At 54.9% G+C, this 17747-nt stretch overlaps 2 protein-coding genes across 3 annotated transcripts; both read left to right on the top strand.

Annotated features, from left to right (window-relative positions):
- The first annotated feature begins 3254 nt into the window (after positions 1-3254).
- Fcgrt (Fc fragment of IgG receptor and transporter) lies at positions 3255-11996 on the top strand. Of its 2 annotated transcripts, none has more exons than XM_042700263.1 (7): positions 3255-3353; positions 3752-3838; positions 4543-4791; positions 5497-5772; positions 9222-9494; positions 9982-10101; positions 11689-11996. In XM_042700263.1, the coding sequence occupies exons 2-7, from the start codon at positions 3766-3768 to the stop codon at positions 11787-11789; spliced, it is 1092 nt and encodes a 363-aa protein (XP_042556197.1). In that variant the 5' UTR covers positions 3255-3353; positions 3752-3765; the 3' UTR covers positions 11790-11996. The 2 variants fall into 2 exon arrangements, with proteins under 2 accessions (XP_042556197.1, XP_042556198.1); XM_042700264.1 differs by having other exon boundaries at positions 3286-3354; positions 3759-3838.
- A 524-nt stretch (positions 11997-12520) lies between these two features.
- Rcn3 (reticulocalbin 3) lies at positions 12521-17418 on the top strand. Its single transcript, XM_042700399.1, has 7 exons — positions 12521-12627; positions 13062-13309; positions 14758-14960; positions 15486-15658; positions 16320-16380; positions 16484-16683; positions 16911-17418. The coding sequence occupies exons 2-7, from the start codon at positions 13068-13070 to the stop codon at positions 17016-17018; spliced, it is 987 nt and encodes a 328-aa protein (XP_042556333.1). The 5' UTR covers positions 12521-12627; positions 13062-13067; the 3' UTR covers positions 17019-17418.
- Positions 17419-17747: the final 329 nt, after the last annotated feature.

Raw genomic sequence — 17747 nt, 5'->3', positions numbered from 1 at the left:
ATGCCTGTAATCCTCGCTACTTGGGAGGCTGAGATCTGAGGATGGCCGTTTGAAGCCAGTTTGGACAGAAAAGTCCCTGAGATACTCTTTTCTCCAATTAACCACTCAAAAACTGGAAATGGCTCTGTGGCTCAAGTGATAGAGCACTAGCCTTTAGCACAAAGAGGCTCAGGGACAGTGCCCAAGTCCTGAGTTCAAGCCCCCAACCAACCAAAAACAAACAAACATGAAAATTTTAATCATATCATATGTTGTCAGAACCAAACCACTAATTCTGCCATTTCCAGAGACCAGGTCTCCTTCATTGACATAGGTTGCTGAGTCTGTCAAAGGCGTTCCTTTGGAAGATGTTTACTGAAGCATGTAGTCCAAGGGTGACTTGAACCAGATGATTTTCTTGAGATATTTACTTAGGATGTGCTTATCTGAAGCTCTAATCCTCCTTTCAGGGTTAAAAGATGGTCACCTGCTACAGCCTAAGAAATCAAAGGCTTCAAGTTCTCTGTATGTGTGTGTGTGCTCACGCACATGTGCACAAGTATGCACACACACACACCCCAGTCCTGGGACTTGAGCTTGGGGCCTGAGTGGGTCACTTAATTTTTCCCTCAAGGCTGGTACTCCACCACTTTAACCACAGCTCCACTTCTGACTTTTTAATTAGAGTCTCACAGCATTTCCTGCCTGGGCTGTCTTCAAACCATGATCCTCAGATCTCAGCCTCCTGAGTAGCTAGGGTTACAGGTGTGAGTCACCCAAACCTGGCTTCACTTCTGGCTTTTTTTTTTTTTTTGTAGTTTAGTGAAGGTAAGAGTCTCATGGAAACTGTGCTCATGTGGCGCATGCCCTGTAATCCTTGCTATCCAGGAAGTTGAGTTCTAAGACAGAATGTAGCTCTGAGCTGGGCAGGAAAATCCTTGAGACTTTTATCTCTAATTAGCCACCAGAAAACCAGAAGTAGAGGAAGTGGCGCTGTGGCTTAAAGTGGTAGAGCACTAGCTTTAAACAAAAGAGCCCAGAAACAGTGCCCAGGCTAAGTTGAAGCCCCAGGAATGGAAGATAGAGAGAGAGAGAGAGAGAAGAATCTCACAAGCTTTCCTGCCCAGGCTGGCTTTGATCCTCTGATCTCAGCTTTAGGAATAGCTGGGCTGATAGGCAGGCACCCCTCCTACCAGCCCTTTCTGATCTTAAAGGGGTGGTAGAGATATAAAACTCCCATCTCCAGCAGCTAGTTCTTCTATTTTAACCAAATCTCATTTGAGTCCAAGGATGAGTTTTGCAGATGTTTTTCTTGAGGTATTTGCTCAGAGTGTACTAATCTAGAGTTCCAGGCAAATCATTAGTGCAAGGTTAAGAACGTGACCACTTGTTACAGCCTAAGAGGGGGGTCAGGACTCTGAGTTTCCTATTAGTACAGCCTGGCTCTTCTTTCTATGACTCAACGTCCCTAATCCAGCCCATCTCAGGCTCTGATATCTGGAGGAGATATATGGACATAGGTAAGCCACGACATCAGGACCTGGGGCCCTGGGGAAACCTTGGGTACTGGGTGCTGGTGGGAGCTCTGTAAGTTTGCGGGGGCTTAAGCCAAAGAGAAAGCTCTTAAAGGTCTTCTTTTTCCCCCCATCATGGTTGGTGCTTTACCACTTGAGCCACATTTCGACTTCCAGCTTTTTGCTGGTCAAAGCTAAGAGTCTCTGGAGTTTGTCTTCCCTGGCTAACACTGGTTCTCACATCTCAGCTTCCAGAGTAGCAAGGATTATAGGCATGAGCCAATCGTACCCAGTTTGAGTTCTTGATCTTTCTGCCCCAGCCTCTTGAGAGCTGGGACTGTAAGTGTGTGCTTCTGTAGTGTGGGGCACAGGGTGTCTGAAGTGACAGTAGACCCAGCTGGCAGCTCCTCAAGCTGTTTGTAATGGAGACCCATCAGTCTCCACCTACCCAGGACCATCGACGTGGCTGCCTGTCTCTGTCTAGCTAGCATTTTATCCTTGGCTTGTCTTCCTGTCTATCTAGCATTTTGTCCTTGACTTGTCTTTCTACCTTTCCTGGGAAGGTTCTGGAGAGGGAAGGTCTGGTGGGAGAAGAGGGTCTGGTGGGAGGGGGGCAGACAAGGAAGGAAGTAGAGGAAGCCGTGCCACAGCAGTGACCAGGATCATGGAGGGAGATGCGATAAATGATGATGGGTGGATGGCAGTGCGGGCTTCCCAGCTGCTTGCTGTGCACCTCAGGCCTGCTAAGGAAGGCTTGGGTGATTAGAACCAGAACCAGGACCAGGGAACAGACATCTGGTGAGGAGGGCTGGGTCTGAACCCTGGGTCTGAGGGAGGAGGCTGGGCCCTGGACCCTCAGGTCTGAGGGAGAAGGCTGGGGCTTCCAATTGTGTTCGAGCACCACATGCCAGTGGCTCACGCCTGTAATCCTAGCTACTCAGGAGGCTGAGATCTGAGGATCGCAGTTCAAAGCCAGCCCAGGCAGGAAAGTCCGTGAGACTCTTATCTCCAATAAACCACTAGAAAACCAGAAGTGGTACTGTAGCTCAAGCGGTAGAGCACTTGTCTTGAGCTGAAGAGTGCAGGGGACAGCCCCTAAGCCCAGAGTTCAAGCCCCACAACCCACAAAAAAAAAAAAAAAAAACTGATTGTGTTGGAGCTGGTCCAGACAACAGGGCTCTGGGGCATTTCACAGGGCAATAGGCTTCCTAGCAGGAACACCTACTAAGTGTTGTTTAGAAACTCAAGGGATAGTGTGTGTATGTGGCATGTGTGTGTGTGTGTGTGTGTGTGTGTGTGTGTGTAATTGTGCTGGGAGTTGAACCCAGTACATGTGTATGTGAGTACCACTGAGCCCTTTTCCCCAGCCCCCATGTTCTGGGGTGTCTTTTTTGTATTCGGTTCTGGGGTTTGGACTCAGGAGCTGCGGTTGGCTAGGCAGGGCGTCTTTGGTGCCACCCAGGGCTGGGGACAGGGCCATAGCTCCCAGCTCTGTCAGCTGGCATCAATCCAGTGCCTCTGAGGATGGCAGAGTGCTCCCCAGAGCTTCCCCGAGTCCGGGGTGCCCCCCACCCCCGCAAGAACCTGCCCCAGTGGGTCCCCTCCTCGGCTCCAGCCGCCCTGCCGGTGGCTGTCACTTTGCACATACAATCTGGGCAGCAAGAGAAAGACAAAGAAGCAAACAAAACAGTTTTCCAGAGGGGCGGCCTGGGCCTCAGGCTGGGGTGAGTCCTGCAGCTGGGGGGCGGGGTTGGTGTTCTTGGAGTTGGTGTGCAGTGTCCAGACAGGATGTGAGAGAGGAACTGGGGTCCCCAGTCACGGGAACTGGCCAGGGCTGCAGGCGCAGGGGACAAGGCGGCGGTGAGCCAGAGGGGGCCCTGGGCCTGGAGGGATGGGGTCTGGACCCCTGGGTCTGAGGGAGGAGGCTGGGTCTGGACCCCTGGGTCTGAGGGAGGAGGCTGGGTCTGGACCCCTGGGTCTGAAGGAGGAGGTCGGGGCTGCACAGCTGGGAGAGGGGGGTGTAGATGGGTGGAGAGCTGAGAGCTGAATATTAGATTTACCAATTTCTGTAATTAATTAACCCAACTGGATCAAATTAGGGGGTGAAAGTTCATGGAGAAGAAAGGCGTTGTTGTCATTTTAGAGTGGGCCCCCAAAGCCGACCCCCGAGTGAGGGGGGGGGTCTGGGTGTTGACAGCCCCGCCTGGAGGAAGGGGCGGGCCGGGGTCCGGAAGTCTCACGTGCCCCTCCCCCCCCAGGGTGCCCTCTCAGCATGGAGGTGCCCTGGCCCCAGCCCTGGGCACTGGGTCTCCTGCTTGTCCTCCTGAATCGGAGCTGGGGTGCAGGTGAGGGGCCAGGGGGCCTGCGGAGCTGAGGGCGTGGGGAAGGGGGAGAGGGGGCGAGAGGGGGGGAGGGCAGGGGCCTCAGAAGCCGCCAATGTCACCATTTTCTCTCGGTGGCCACCCCAGCCCGAGCTGCCCTGCCTGGGGCCTTGCGATCTTGCCCTCCCTCTCTCTGTCTCTGTCTGTCTGTCTGTCTCTGATCTGTCTCCCTCTGTGTCTCTCTCTTTCTCTCTCTGACTCTCTGCCCATTCTCCAGGTCTCTGTCCCTCTCTTTGTGGGTGTCTGTCCCCTTCTTTCTGGGATCTTCTTCCCCTCTCTCTTGGTTTCTGAGAGAGAAAGAGCTGTTTGGATCTTAGTCTCAGTCAGTTTCCCCCCACACACACTTTCTTTCCCTCCTTCCCTCTCTGTCTCTGTCTCTGTCTCTCCCTACGTCTCTGTCTGTCTCTGTCTGTCTGTCTGTCTTTCTGTCTGTCTGTCTGTCTCTCTCTCTCTCTCTCTCTCTCTCTCTCGCCTTTTGTTCTTCCCTGGGTCTCTGTTCCTCCTTCTGGGTCTTCATTCTCTTTCCTGGTCTCTGTCCCCCTGTCTTGCTGTCTGTCTGTCTCTCTGGTCTCTGTTTATCTGCCCCTGACTGCAGTCTCATGTGTGTATAGTGCCCTCGGGCTGAGAGTGTAGGTCCCCCCACCCCACCAGTTTGTTTCCCTCCACAGAGCCCCAGCTCTCCCTCCTCTACCACCTCACCGCCGTGACCAACCCTGCCCCCGGCACCCCTGCCTTCTGGGCCTCCGGTTGGCTGGGTCCACAACAATACTTGAGCTACAGCAGCCTGCGGCCATGGGCTGAGCCCTGCGGGGCGTGGGTCTGGGAGAGCCAGGTGCCCTGGTACTGGGAGAAAGAAACCACAGACCTGAAGAGCAAGGAGAAGCTATTTAAAGACGCCATTCAAGCCCTGGGGAAAGGTGGGCCTGAGTGCCAGGGTCCAAGGGAGGAAGAGGGAGAAGGCTTGGGTCTAAGGGAGGAGGCTGGGGTCTGGATCACTATGTCTGAAGGAGGCTGGGGTCTAGACCGCTGAGTCTGAGGGTGGAGGCTGGGGTCTGGATCCCTGGGTCTGAGGGAGGAGGCTGGGTCTGGACCCCTGGGTCTGAGGGAGGAGCCTGGGTCTGGACCCCTGGGTCTGAGGGAGGAGGCTGGGTCTGGACCCCTGGGTCTGAGGGAGGAGGCTGGGTCTGAGGGAGGAAGCTGGGGTCTGGATCACTACATCTGAGGGAGGAGGCTAGGGTCTACACCGCTGAGTCTGAAGGAGGAGGCTGGGGTCTGGACCCCTGGGTCTGAGGGAGGAGGCTGGGGTCTGGATCCTGAGTGCCAGGGTCCAAGGGAGGAAGAGGGAGAAGGCTTGGATCTAAGAGAGGAGGCTGGGGTCTGGATCACTATGTCTGAAAGAGGAGACTGGGGTCTAAACCGCTGAGTCTGAGGGTGGAGGCTGGGGTCTGGATCACTACATCTGAGGGAGGAGGCTGGGGTCTAGACCGCTGAGTCTGAGGGAGGAGGCTGGGGTCTGGACCCCTGGGTCTGAGGGAGGAGGCTGGGGTCTGGATCCCTGGGTCTGAGGGAGGAGATGCAGTCCCTGTGCTCCTGGGCTCTGCTCACCTCCTGTGGCACTCCAGATCCGCAAGTCCTGCAAGGGCTGCTGGGTTGTGAACTTGCCCCTGACAACTCGTCGGTGCCCACGGCCATCTTCGCGCTGAATGGTGAGGAGTTCATGAGGTTCAACCCCAGGATGAGCAACTGGACGGGGAACTGGCCCGAGACCCTGACCATTGGTCAGCTGTGGATGAAGCAGGCGGACACGGTGTGGAAGGAGAGGGACTTCTTGCTCTCCTCCTGCCCTCAGCGACTGCTGGGACACCTGGAGCGGGGGCGCGGAAACCTGGAGTGGAAGGGTGAGCCTCGGGCTGGCCCGGCCCCTCCATCTTCTTCATCTCTGGGGCCCTCCAGCCCCCTCCTTTTCCCTCCACCCCCCAAGCCCTTCTCCTGGGGAGGGGTGAACCTCACTCCCCCATTGGGGCGGGTGGAGTCTAGGCTTTTGGGAGAGTTTTTTTTTCTTCTTTCAATTTTTTTTTTGGGGGGGCCAGTCCTGGGGCTTGAACTCAGGACTTGAGCACTGTCCTTGAACTTCTTCAGCTCAAGGCAAGCAGTCTACCACGTGAGCCACAGCGCCACTTCCAGTTTTCTGGTGGTACATTGGAGATCAGAATCTCATGGACTTTCCCTACTGGGGCTGGCTTTGAACCGTGATCCTCAGATCTCAGCCTCCTGAGTAGCTAGGACAACAGGCGTGAGCCACCGATAGCCAGCTGCCATGCCTAGTTTGAATATAGTTCCTTGTAATGTGTTTGGTTTGACCAGATATATTTTCTTTTCTTTTTTTTTTTTTTTGGGTCCGGTCGTGGGGCTTGAACTCTGGGCCTGGGCGCTGTCCCTCAGCTCTTCAGCTCAAGGCTAGCGCTCTACCACTTGAGCCACAGCGCCACTTCCGGCTTTTTTCTTTTTGCTTATGTGGTGCTGAGGAATCGAACCCAGGGCCTCAGGCATGCAAGGCAAGCGCTCTACCACTGAGCCACCTTCCCAGCCCCTGACCAGATATATTTTCTGCACTTGGATTTATCCCAGGCTCTAACACTATCCCTCCAGAGGCAGAGGGACATGGCTTTGAGAGTGGCCCCCAGGACTACAGTCTTGCTGGCAACAGTTCCAGGCAGACATTGGGACCTGGAACTGCTGACAGCGGAGGCGCGGCCTCTTCCAGTTGACCTGACTTAGCAGCAAATTTTGCCAACTCGTCAGTGCAAGACTTTGAAGGAAAGCTGTTTGCTTTCCAGCTTTCCAAGACAGCACTTAGCCTTTTTTTGCTGAGCACTTACAAGAACCCCAAAAGAAGCTGGGCGCTGGTGGCTCAGGCCTGTAATCCTAGCTACTCAGGAGGCTGAGATCTGAGGATCAAGGTTCAAAGCCAACCCAGGCAGGAAAGACTATGAGACTCTTATCTCCAATAAACCACCAGAAAACCAGAAATGGCACTGTGGCTCAAGTGGTAGAGCGCTAGCCTTGAGCTGAAGAGCTGAGGGACAGCGCACAGGCCCAGAGTTCAAGCCCCACGACCAACCAAAAAAAGAAAAAAAAAAGAACCCCAAAAGACACCATTGCAAGACCCACTCTTGGTGAAGGAGACCTCCTTGGCAGGCACCCTGATCCCCTTATGTGTTGACTTTTGAAATTTTTATTTATTTATTTTTAGAGATCTGGTCTTGCTATATAGCCCACCCTGGCCCTGAGTTTGAATTCATGATCCTCCTGCCTCAGCCTCTATATTTATTTTATTTTATTTTTTGCCAGTCGTGGGTCTGAACTCAGCCTGGGCGCTGTCCCTCAGCTCTTCAGCTCAAAGCTAGAACTCCACCACTGGCGCCACAGCACCACTTCTAGCTTTTTCTGCTTATGTGGTACTGAGGAATTGAACCCAGGGCCTCATGCATGCTAGACAAGCATTCTACCCTTGAGCCACCTTCCCAGCCCGCATTCTACTTTATATAAATTTCCAGATTCTATCTGCTAAGATTATATTTAAGAATTTTTACTCCATTTATAGGAAATACACTAGCCTTAAATTATCTTGAGTGTCTCTGTGTAATTGTGTTATCAAAACTTTGCTCTAGCCGGGTGCCAGTGGCTCACACCTGTAATCCTAGCTACTCAGGAGGCTGAGATCTGAGGATCAAGGTTCAAAGCCAGCCAGGCAGGAAAGTCTGTGAGACTCTTATCTCCAATAAACCACTAGAAAACCAAAAGTGGTGCTGTGGCTCAAGTAGTAGAGCACTCGCCTTAAGCTGAAGAGCACAGGGACAGCGCCCAGGCCCAGAATTAAAGCCCCATGACTGACCAAAAAAAAAAATATGTTTGGAGAGTGGAGTATAGTATAGTTACTTGCCTGGATTCTATCCTAAGTCTACAAAAAAAAACAACAACTACAGATAGATAGATAGATAGATAGATAGACATATATGATATGTACATACATATTTACATGCATATTTGTGTATATATATAAATAAATATATAGGCATATGGTAGGAAATTGTTTTCCTTCCATCTCCTGGAAGAGTTTTTTTTTTTGGGTCCGGTTGTGAGGCCTGAACTCTGGGCCTGGGCACTGTCCCTCAGCTCTTCAGCTCAAGGCTAGCACTCTACCACTGGAGCCACAGCGCCACTTCCGGCTTTTTTCTTTTTGCTTATGTGGTGCTGAGGTATCGAACCCAGGGCCTCAGGCATGCAAGGCAAGCACTCTAACCACTGAGCCACCTTCCCAGCCCAAGAGTTTTTTTTTTTGGTGGGGAGAGGGGTCCAGTCGTGGGGTCTGAACTCTGGGCCTGGGCGCTGTCCCTCAGCTCTTCAGCTCAAGGCTAGCGCTCTACCACTTGAGCCACAGCACCACTTCTGGCTTTTTTTCTTTTTGCTTGTGTGATGCTGAGGAATCGAACCCAGGACCTCATGCATGCAAGGCAAGCGCTCTACCACTGAGCCACCTTCCCAGCCCATCTTGGAAGAGTTTAAGTAGTGTTATTTCTTCTTTAGTTGCTTTGATTTTTTTTTTTTTTTTTTTGGTCCGTCATGGGGCTTGAACTCTGGGCTTGGGCGTTGTCCCTGCGCTCTTCAGCTCAAGGCGAGCATTCTACCGCTTGAGCCACAGCACCACTTCTGGTTTTCTAGTGGTTTATTGGAGATAAGAGTCTTGTGGAGGGGCTGGGAAGGTGGCTCAGTGGTAGAGTGCTTGCCTTGCATGCATGAGGCCCTGGGTTCGATTCCTCAGTACCACATAAGCAAAAAAGAAAAAAGCCAGAAGTGGCGCTGTGGCTCAAGTGGTAGAGTGCTAGCCTTGAGCTGAAGAGCTGAGGGACAGCATACAGGCCCAGAGTTCAGGCTCCACCACCGGACCCAAAAAAAAAAGAAAAAGAAAAAGAGTCTTGTGGACTTTCCTGCCTGGGCTAGCTTTGAACCTTGATCCTCAGATCTCAGCTTCCTGAGTAGCTAGGATTACAGGTGTGAGCCACCGGCGCCCGGCAGCTATCCTTTTCTTGACTGTAGAGTATGCCTTGTGTTTGTGCACATGAGTTCATTATCTCTCCTTGGGGACAGCGGATCTCAAGCTTTTGGTGGGTGATAGGCACTCAGGGCATTTCCACAGGACTCAGGAGTGGAGGAAAAGATGCCCGACCCCCACTGCCACGATGTCTTCCTGTCACTACTCTGTAGGCCTGGGGGGTGGGGTGGGGTGCTCCTGGCCTGGCTCTGAGGATCATGGCTGGGGCTCATCTGTGCCTGTTCCCCCTCCCAGAGCCCCCCTCCATGCGCCTGAGGGCTCGGCCCAGCAGCCCCGGCTTCTCCGTGATCACCTGCAGTGCCTTCTCCTTCTATCCGCCCGAGCTGCAGCTGCGATTCCTGCGGAACGGGATGGCAGCTGGCACGGGCAACGCCAGCGGCTTCGGCCCCAATGGGGACGGCTCCTTCCATGCCTGGTCCTCACTCATTGTCAAGAGCGGTGATGAGCACCACTACCGCTGCCTGGTGCAGCACAAGGGACTGGCGAAGCCCTTCTTTGTTGAGCTGGGTGAGGATCCTTGAGAGTGCCTGGGCCCTAGGCTGCAGCCCAGCTTCCTGAGCCTCCGCCTCCTCCCCCATCTGACTGTCTTATGCCTCCTAATGCCAATGCTCCCGAGTCTGACTGCCTTCCATCCTGCTGCTCCTGGACTCGTGGACTCTGACCGCCTGGGCACCGCTGCAGCCAGTCCTCCTGGGTCTGACCACCTTCCATCCTGCTGCTGCTGCTCATCTTCAGGCTGAGCATCTCCTGCCTTGCTACTGTGCAACTGACCACTGTCCCTCTCGTCCACGCTGGGATAACCGCATGCTCTGTTGCTCTGGCTGGTTCTGACAGCCAAGCTGGGGAGATTCTGTCCACACCTAGGACGTCACCTGACTGACCTTTTCTGTGCCAATATCCGTGGGACTCTTGGTGCTGCAGGATTTCTGAGATTGGGAGGGACCGGGATGCCCCCCCCCCACTCCCCTGTCCTCACAGCACTGTCTGGCTGCAGAGTCACCAGCCAAGTCCTCAGTCCCAGTAGCTGGAATTGTCCTTGGCTTCTTGGTGTTTGTGGCGGCGGCAGGTGCAGGAGGAGCTCTGCTGTGGTGGAGGATGAGAAGAGGGTTGTCAGGTGAGTGGTGCCGAGAGGAGGGAGAGACTCAGAGGATAACCACTCTGGGAATGGCTGGGAATATGGCTCAGTGGTAAAGTGCTTGCCTAGCATGCATGAAACCCTGGGTTCGATTCCTCAGTATCACATACACAGAAAAAGACAGAAGTGGAACTGTGGCTCAAGTTGTAGAGTGCTAGCCTTAAGCACAGAGAGGCTCAAGGTCAGTGCCCAGGCCCAGAGTTCAAGCTCTAAGACTGACAAAAACAAAACCCTGAAGCTGGGTGCTGGTGGCTCATGCCTGTAATCCTAGCTACTCAGGAGGCTGAGATCTGAGGATCACAGTTCAAAGCCAGCTCGGGCAGGAAAGTCCGTGAAACTCTTATCTCCAATAAACCACTAGAAAACTGGGAGTGGCGCTGTGGCTCAAGCAGTAGAGTACTTCCCTTGAGCTGAATTGCTGAAGGACAGCACCCACGCTCAGAGTTCAAACTTCATGACCAACAAAACAACAACAACAATAAAAAACCTGGGAAGTGGGCCAGATGGGGTACATATTGACCTGGAAGAATAGAAACTTAGAGAAACCCAGAGGTGGGGACCAAATTGAGGAGAGAGGAAGACAGACATCTGGGGGTGAGGAGAGAAAGAGGGTGAAACTAAGATAGACATGACAATCAGAGACACACAGACTCAGAGATGTCAATACTGGAGCTTGAACTGAAGATCCTAAGCTATTTCACTCAAGGCTGGAGCTCTTCCCATTTCAGCCAAGGCCCCTTTTCTTTTTCTTTCTTTCTTTTTCTTTTTTCTTTTTTTGTCGGTCGGTCATGGGGCTTGAACTCTGGGCCTGGGCACTGTCCCTCAGCTCTTCAGCTCAAGGCTAGCGCTCTACCACTTGAGCCACAGCGCCACTTCTGGCTTTTATTTCTTTTTGCTTATGTGGTGCTGAGGAATCGAACCCAGGGCCTCATGCATGCAAGGCAAGCGCTCTACCACTAAGCCACCTTCCCAGCCCAAATTTATGACATTCTTTTTTTCTTGGTCAGTTTTGGGTCTTGAATTCTGGGCCCAGGTGCTGTCCCTATGCTCTTCAGTTCAAGGCTATCGCTATCAAGCCACTTCCGGCTTTTACTGGTTTATGTGGTGCTGAGGAATCAAACCCAGGGGCTCATGCATGCAAGGCAAGCACTCTACCACTGAACCACCTTCCCTCAGGGACTTTCTTGCCCAGGTTGGCTTTGAACTACAATCCTCAGATCTCAGCCTCCTGAGTGGCTAGGATGACAGGCATAAGTACTGTCTGCTGGCTTCTCAGCAATTCTTTTTTTTTTTTTTTTTGTCGGTCATGGGGCTTGAACTCTGGGCCTGGACACTGTCCCTCAGCTCTTCAGCTCAAGGCAAGCGCTCTACCACTTGAGCTACAGCGCCACTTCCGGTTTTCTGGTGGTTTATTGGAGATAAGAGTCTCACGGTCTCTCCTGCCCGGGCTGGCTTTGACCCGCGATCCTCAAATCTCAGCCTCCTGAGTAGCTAGGATTACAGGCGTGAGCCACCAGCGCCCGGCTTTCTCAGCAATTCTGACTACACCGTTTCCTCTCTCCTCAGCCCCTTGGATTTCCCTCCGTGGAGATGACGATGACAGCCTTCTGTCCACTCCCAGCCTGCCACAGGATGCTGACCCTCAGGACATAAATGTATCAGCCTGACTGTCCCCCACTCTGGCTGCGACAAATTAGTATAATCTCATCCCGTTCATGCTGTGAGACCCAATCCTGGCATCTCTGAGCCTCCAGAGGAGTCCTGGGCCCAATGTCCTCTCTCTGGACCCCTCCTTTTGTGGCCTGCCTCAGTTTCCCCTCCTAATGTATATGGCACTTTTCCATGTCCACATATAACATGAGTTTGGGCCCAAATCTGTGTGTTCTCAATCATTTGTAGGTTTCAAGGTGGGGAGGTAAGGGAGGGATGGTGGGGGGAAAGGAATACTGTCAGCTCTTCTGAGGACCTTTTTGAATAGAAATGAGAGGTGTGTCTTTTTCCTTTCTGAAAAATTTACACAATCCCTACCTATCACAGTGCCAGGCTAGAGTCTGACGCGAATCTTTTCTTGGTGAGGCAGAAGTGGAAAGTTGTTCCTTTTTGGAGAAATGCCACTCTTGCCCTTCCTCTTCGTTTTTAAATCACGACGGAAAGAAAGGGACTGAAATACATTTCCCATGAGCCTTGGGGGCTAGAACTACTGGGAATGGCAGCGCAGGGGTTCCAGGGCATGCTGGGAGTTGTAGTCCTCCCCTGGCGGGGCGTCCCTCCAGTATCACCCGCTCGGCTGCTCGCTCTTACTCCCTTGGCTTCCCGTTGTGGACGTGGCGAGGGGCGCCTGAGTCACGCCCCATGCGCTTTGGCCACGCCCCCGGAGGCATCTTGCGTGTTTATTGGCTAGGGGGCGGGGCCTAGCTGGACAGTGGCCAAGTTTGTCTTTGGAAGAGCATCCTGCAGAGTGGGAGCAGAGCGTGGCTGGCGAGCAGAGCAAGGACGGATCACGGGGTAAGGGGGTGCGCGTGGGGGTGCCGGCCGGGGAGGGCGGCTCCAGGCCGCGATCCTCGCCAGGGAGCCTGCCATACCTCCCGCAGGCCACCGCCAGGCCCTGCTCTTTTGAGTGGGATATCTGCCACGTCTCCTTCTAGGTTCCCCCCTCTCCACCCCATGGCAGCTCTGAGACACTCCCCCCCCCCCACAAGAAGATCTGGGCCCCACAGTTGGACCTCCGTCCTCCCTTCCCCCAGAGTGTCCCCCCCCTTCAGGCCCCCCACCGCCCTTCTGGAGCTCAACACTTTGAAGCTTAAAACTTTTCGCCCGCCAATTCCTCTTTTGCCTCTTTCTCTCCATCTTGTCCTAAGTACACCCCCCCCCCCCCCCGCGCGGAGTTCTATTTCTAGCTTCTTCCCTGCGACCCCTGACCTCTGGCTTTAACTCCCCAGGGACAGATGATGCGGGGCTTATCCTTTGTGTTGCTGCTGTTGCTGCTGAGACCCGGGGCCCAGGCGAAGCCATCGCCCGATGCTGGCCCTCATGGCCAGGGGAGGGTACACCAGGAGACCCCCCTGAGCGAGGCTCCCCACGACGACGCCCACGGGAACTTCCAGTACGACCACGAGGCTTTCCTGGGACGGGAAGTGGCCAAGGAATTCGACCAGCTCAGCCCGGAGGAAAGCCAGGCCCGGCTAGGGTAGGAGAGCCAAAATTGGGGGCGCGGAATTCAGAGGGGGAATTTGAGGTCGTTATGAGGGGTCTGGGCTAGGAAGGGGAGAGAGTATGGGCTAAGTCCAAGTGCAAAGTTCCACTTCCTCTCCTGGGGAAAAATACAAGCTAAAACTGGGGTCTCAAGATGCATTTTTTTCGTTTGCAGTACTGGGGTTTGAATTCAGGTCATTGCTTGCTTCAGATGGGCAGGTGCTCTACCGTTTGAGCCATGCCCCCAGTCCTCTTTAGCTTCTTTTTCAGATAGGGGCCTCATGACTTTGCCTCTGGCCAGCGTCTCACCTCAATCCTCCTACTTCTGTCTCCCTGGTAGCTGGGATTCCAGGCTTTTACCACCACACTCACCCCAAATATGACATTTGAGGGCAGCAACATCTGTTTCAGATTCTACTGCCAAGCTACTCTTCCTTCTTTTATACCAGAAACCTTCACTCCTCAGTTGGCTGCTCTATAAAATGGGTCACATACCACCACTTCTCCTCGGTTGGGACTGATGACCTTAAGCTCAGACCTTATTTTACTCATCAACCCCTGCCAAGGAGATTCTGCACAGCCAGCCTGGTCTGATGGAGGTGGAGAGCCAGGGAGGTTTTGTTAGCCTCTTTTTTTTTTTTTTGGTTGGTGTGGGGTTTGAACTCTGGGCCTGGGCGTTGCCCTTCAGCTCTTCAGCTCAAGGCTAGCGCTCTACCACTTGAGCCACAGCACCACTTCTGGTTTTCTGGTGGTTCATTGGAGATAAGAGTCTCACAGAATTTCCTACTTGAGCTGGCTTTGAACCACGATTCTCAGATCTCAGCCTCCTGAGTAGCTAGGATTACAGGTGTGAGCCACGGACAGCTAAGCCAGAGAGGTCATGATAGTCGGGGATTCAACCCTGGAGAGCGGGCCCTGGGGACAGGGATGATGACAGCAGAGACAGTATCAGGAGGTCTCTGTTAGGGGTTGGTTGGCAATCAGGACCATGGAGGAGGGACGGGAAAGGCTCTGGGGCCATGGAAGAGCTTAAGATGCCACTTGACATGGGAGGTGGGCAGGTGAGGGGGGGACTGATGGTGGGTGATAGGGTTCTAGAACGTCAAGATACAGGAATATGGGGGTTGTGAGGGCTGATAAGGCAAGGGATGAAGCTTCAGAGTCAGTTGGGACCCTGCGTGCAAGGTGTAGGCCTGGGGGGCGTGGTCGTGACTGGGCGTGGCCATACAGGGCGCGGTTGGGTGTGGGGGCGTGGCTTCTCTGTCTCCCTTGGGAGGGGTCAGGGTCTGGGGGAGGAGTCTATGCAGAGGGGCGTGGCTATCCATGGGTGTGGCCTCCCTTGGTTTACTTGCCAGTCTGCCCTATCTAGGGGGCGTGTCTGCTCTGGGCGGGGCCGGGCGTGGGCGGGGCCTTGACTGACAGGTGCCCCGCCCGGGCTGGCAGGCGGATCGTGGACCGCATGGACCGAGCCGGGGATGGGGACGGCTGGGTGTCGCTGGCCGAGCTTCGTGCGTGGATCGCGCACACGCAGCAGCGGCACATCCGGGACTCGGTGAGCGCGGCCTGGGACACGTACGACACCGACCACGACGGGCGCGTGGGTTGGGAGGAGCTGCGCAACGCCACCTATGGCCACTACGCGCCCGGTACGCGGGGACCCAGCCTGCCCCAACCCCCGTCTGGGGACCCTGGCCCCTGCACCCCAGAATCCCTGCCTCTGCAGCCCCCCTCCCCCCACACTCTGAAAACACCTGTTCCTGATGCTCTTCATTTAGGGTTACAACCTCTATGACCCTCCCCCCCCCCCCCCCCCCCCCCCCCCGCTGGGGACGCCTGGCTTGATGCCCTGTCATCTGACCCCTGACCTCTGAACTCTTATCCCTCATTTTACCTGTCCCAGATTCCTTCCTTTTTTTCCCCTTTTGGTTTTCCCCCCTCTTTTGTTTGTGTTTTGTTTTTGAGATGGAGCCTTGATGACTTTATCCACGCTTTTACCTCAGCCTTCTGAGTAGCTGGCATTACAGGTGTGCACCACCGTGCCCAGCTAATTCTTACACCTTCTGGAAGTCTCACTGCCCCCCAAGTTGGTTCCTCCTGTCTTTTCTATTCAGCTTGGTCTTTCCCCCTTGACGTGTGGCTCACCCACATCTATCCCCCGCCCCCTTCCTCAGGGGAAGAATTCCACGACGTGGAGGATGCAGAGACCTACAAGAAGATGCTGGCTCGGGATGAGCGGCGTTTCCGAGTGGCCGACCAGGACGGGGACTCCATGGCCACTCGGGAGGAGCTCACGGCCTTCTTGCACCCCGAGGAGTTTCCTCACATGCGGGACATCGTGATTGCTGTGAGTGAGGGTGGAGGTCCCCAACCCTGCTCCAAGCACTTCCCCCCCACAACTCAAGCTTCCCATCCCTGCTCCCCTGGCCCTGCTTCTCAGCATTTACCTATGAGTCACTTCCCATTCAGCATCTTCCATGGGGAGCCCAGACCACAAAACACACATCAGGGAGGGGCCCATGTCCTTTGTCCATCCCGTGAATCCATCGCTCCCCTCTGCGATCTAATCTTGTCACTTGTATATAATATGTCCCCAGAAGAGCCTCAGACACCCCAATCCTGGCTGAGCCTCAAGAAATCCCCAGTCCTGAATTCTGAGACAGCTCCTACTGGACTTCTCTTCAAGATTCATGTGTAATATTTACCAGAATCTGCTCTATTCTATAGCGAAAGGATTTTTCTTTTGCAAACAGACGTTTCTTACCAGGCATAGTAGTGGTGCAAGCCTGTAATCCCAGCACTGGGGACGCCCTGGCAGGGGGTGACCTTGAATTTGAATCTGTGCCTTCCTTGGGTATCTCGGATCTGTGCATTCATGAACACTGGGGTCTGCTCACTCCCCCCCCTCGTGTGTGGTGTCACCCCCCAGACATCACCCACCTGCCCCCACATCCACCCCCCCCAGACTTGTACCCTCCTCCCCAAGCACAGTGCCTCTGTCTCCCCAGGAGACCCTGGAGGACCTGGACAAGAACAAAGATGGCTACGTCCAGGTGGAGGAATACATCGGTGAGTGGGCCTCCGCGGGCCGGGGACGGATGGCCAGCAGGTGTGACGGGTGCCAGGCTGGAGCCTGGTCCTCATGGCCCTGTCCGCTCTGTCCCCACCCCAGCCGATCTGTACTCAGAGGAGCCAGGCGAGGCCGAGCCGGCCTGGGTGGAGACGGAGCGGCAGCAGTTCCGTGACTTCCGGGACCTCAACAAGGATGGGCGGCTGGACGGCAGTGAGGTGGGGCATTGGGTGTTGCCGCCCTCGCAGGACCAGCCGCTCGTGGAGGCCAACCACCTGCTCCACGAGAGCGACGCTGACAAGGTGCCCAGGGTGGAGGGGAGACAGATAGAAGGGGAGACAGGAACCCAGGTGAGGGACGGAGACTCAGACGGGGGGGGGGGGGGGGGGGGGGGGGGGGGGGGACACAGACCTAGAAATCGAGGTGGATAGACCTCTAGTTGGGGGGACAGGCCCAGACGGGGTGGGGGAACAGGAAGTTGGGGCGCAGAGGCCGCATGCACATTTTCCCCCCTGCCTTGTGTGTCCAGGATGGACGCCTGAGCAAGGCAGAGATCCTGGGGAACTGGAACATGTTCGTGGGCAGCCAGGCCACCAACTACGGCGAGGATCTGACGCGGCACCATGATGAGCTGTGAGCCCCGGCACAGGCCCGTGTCCACCTGGTGGCCCCGGGGAGATATGAGGACCTGTCGTGTTCCCACTCCCATCCTCTGCTACCCGCCTCTCAGGGACCCCCCTCCACACCAGCCTCTCTCCTGGGGATACCTGGCTCTCCCCACCCCACCCCAGGCCTCTCAGAGCCCCAGAGAATGAGTGACTCCCCCCAGTTCCCCCAGCCCAGCCCTGGAGACCCTCACCCCAATTACCAAAAGCTCCTCCAGTGACTACCACAGCCCCAAATCTGAGCTTCAACCACATACTCTGAGAAACACTCCCACCCCACACCCCAGGCCTCTCCCCATCCCCAGCCCAGGCCCTGCCCTACACCCCCTTTGCCAGGGAGGGGGGGTAATAAACTCCAGAGCTGGGTCCCCAGTCCTTGTCTGTCTGTCTGAGGAGTGCTTGGGTGGGGGAGGGCTGGAGCACTAGAGGGGTGTTGGGCATGGGTGAGGTTCTGGAGTTGGAAAATAAAGCTAGCAGCCTAGGATGCAGGGTATAGGCATCCTGTTTGAGTCTCAGTGCTAGTTTGGCTGGCAGGAAATACAGCCAGAGCACAGGTGGAGGCCAATGTTACGATAATCAATCAGCCAGGAAAGGCTCAGTGGTTAGCCTGGGGAGGGTGGGAAGGAGAGCATTCCCAGAATTCCCTTCAGTCAGCAACAAGTGCAAAGGCCCTGGGGCAGGAAAGTGTGGCTGGACTCAGA

The sequence above is a fragment of the Dipodomys spectabilis genome, unplaced genomic scaffold (genome assembly GCF_019054845.1).
Source record: "Dipodomys spectabilis isolate Male_0828 unplaced genomic scaffold, ASM1905484v1 ptg000266l, whole genome shotgun sequence".
NCBI classification, from domain to species: domain Eukaryota; kingdom Metazoa; phylum Chordata; class Mammalia; order Rodentia; family Heteromyidae; genus Dipodomys; species Dipodomys spectabilis.
Note: the sequence above shows the minus strand (reverse complement) of the source record. Positions and strands in the feature narration are given on the sequence as shown.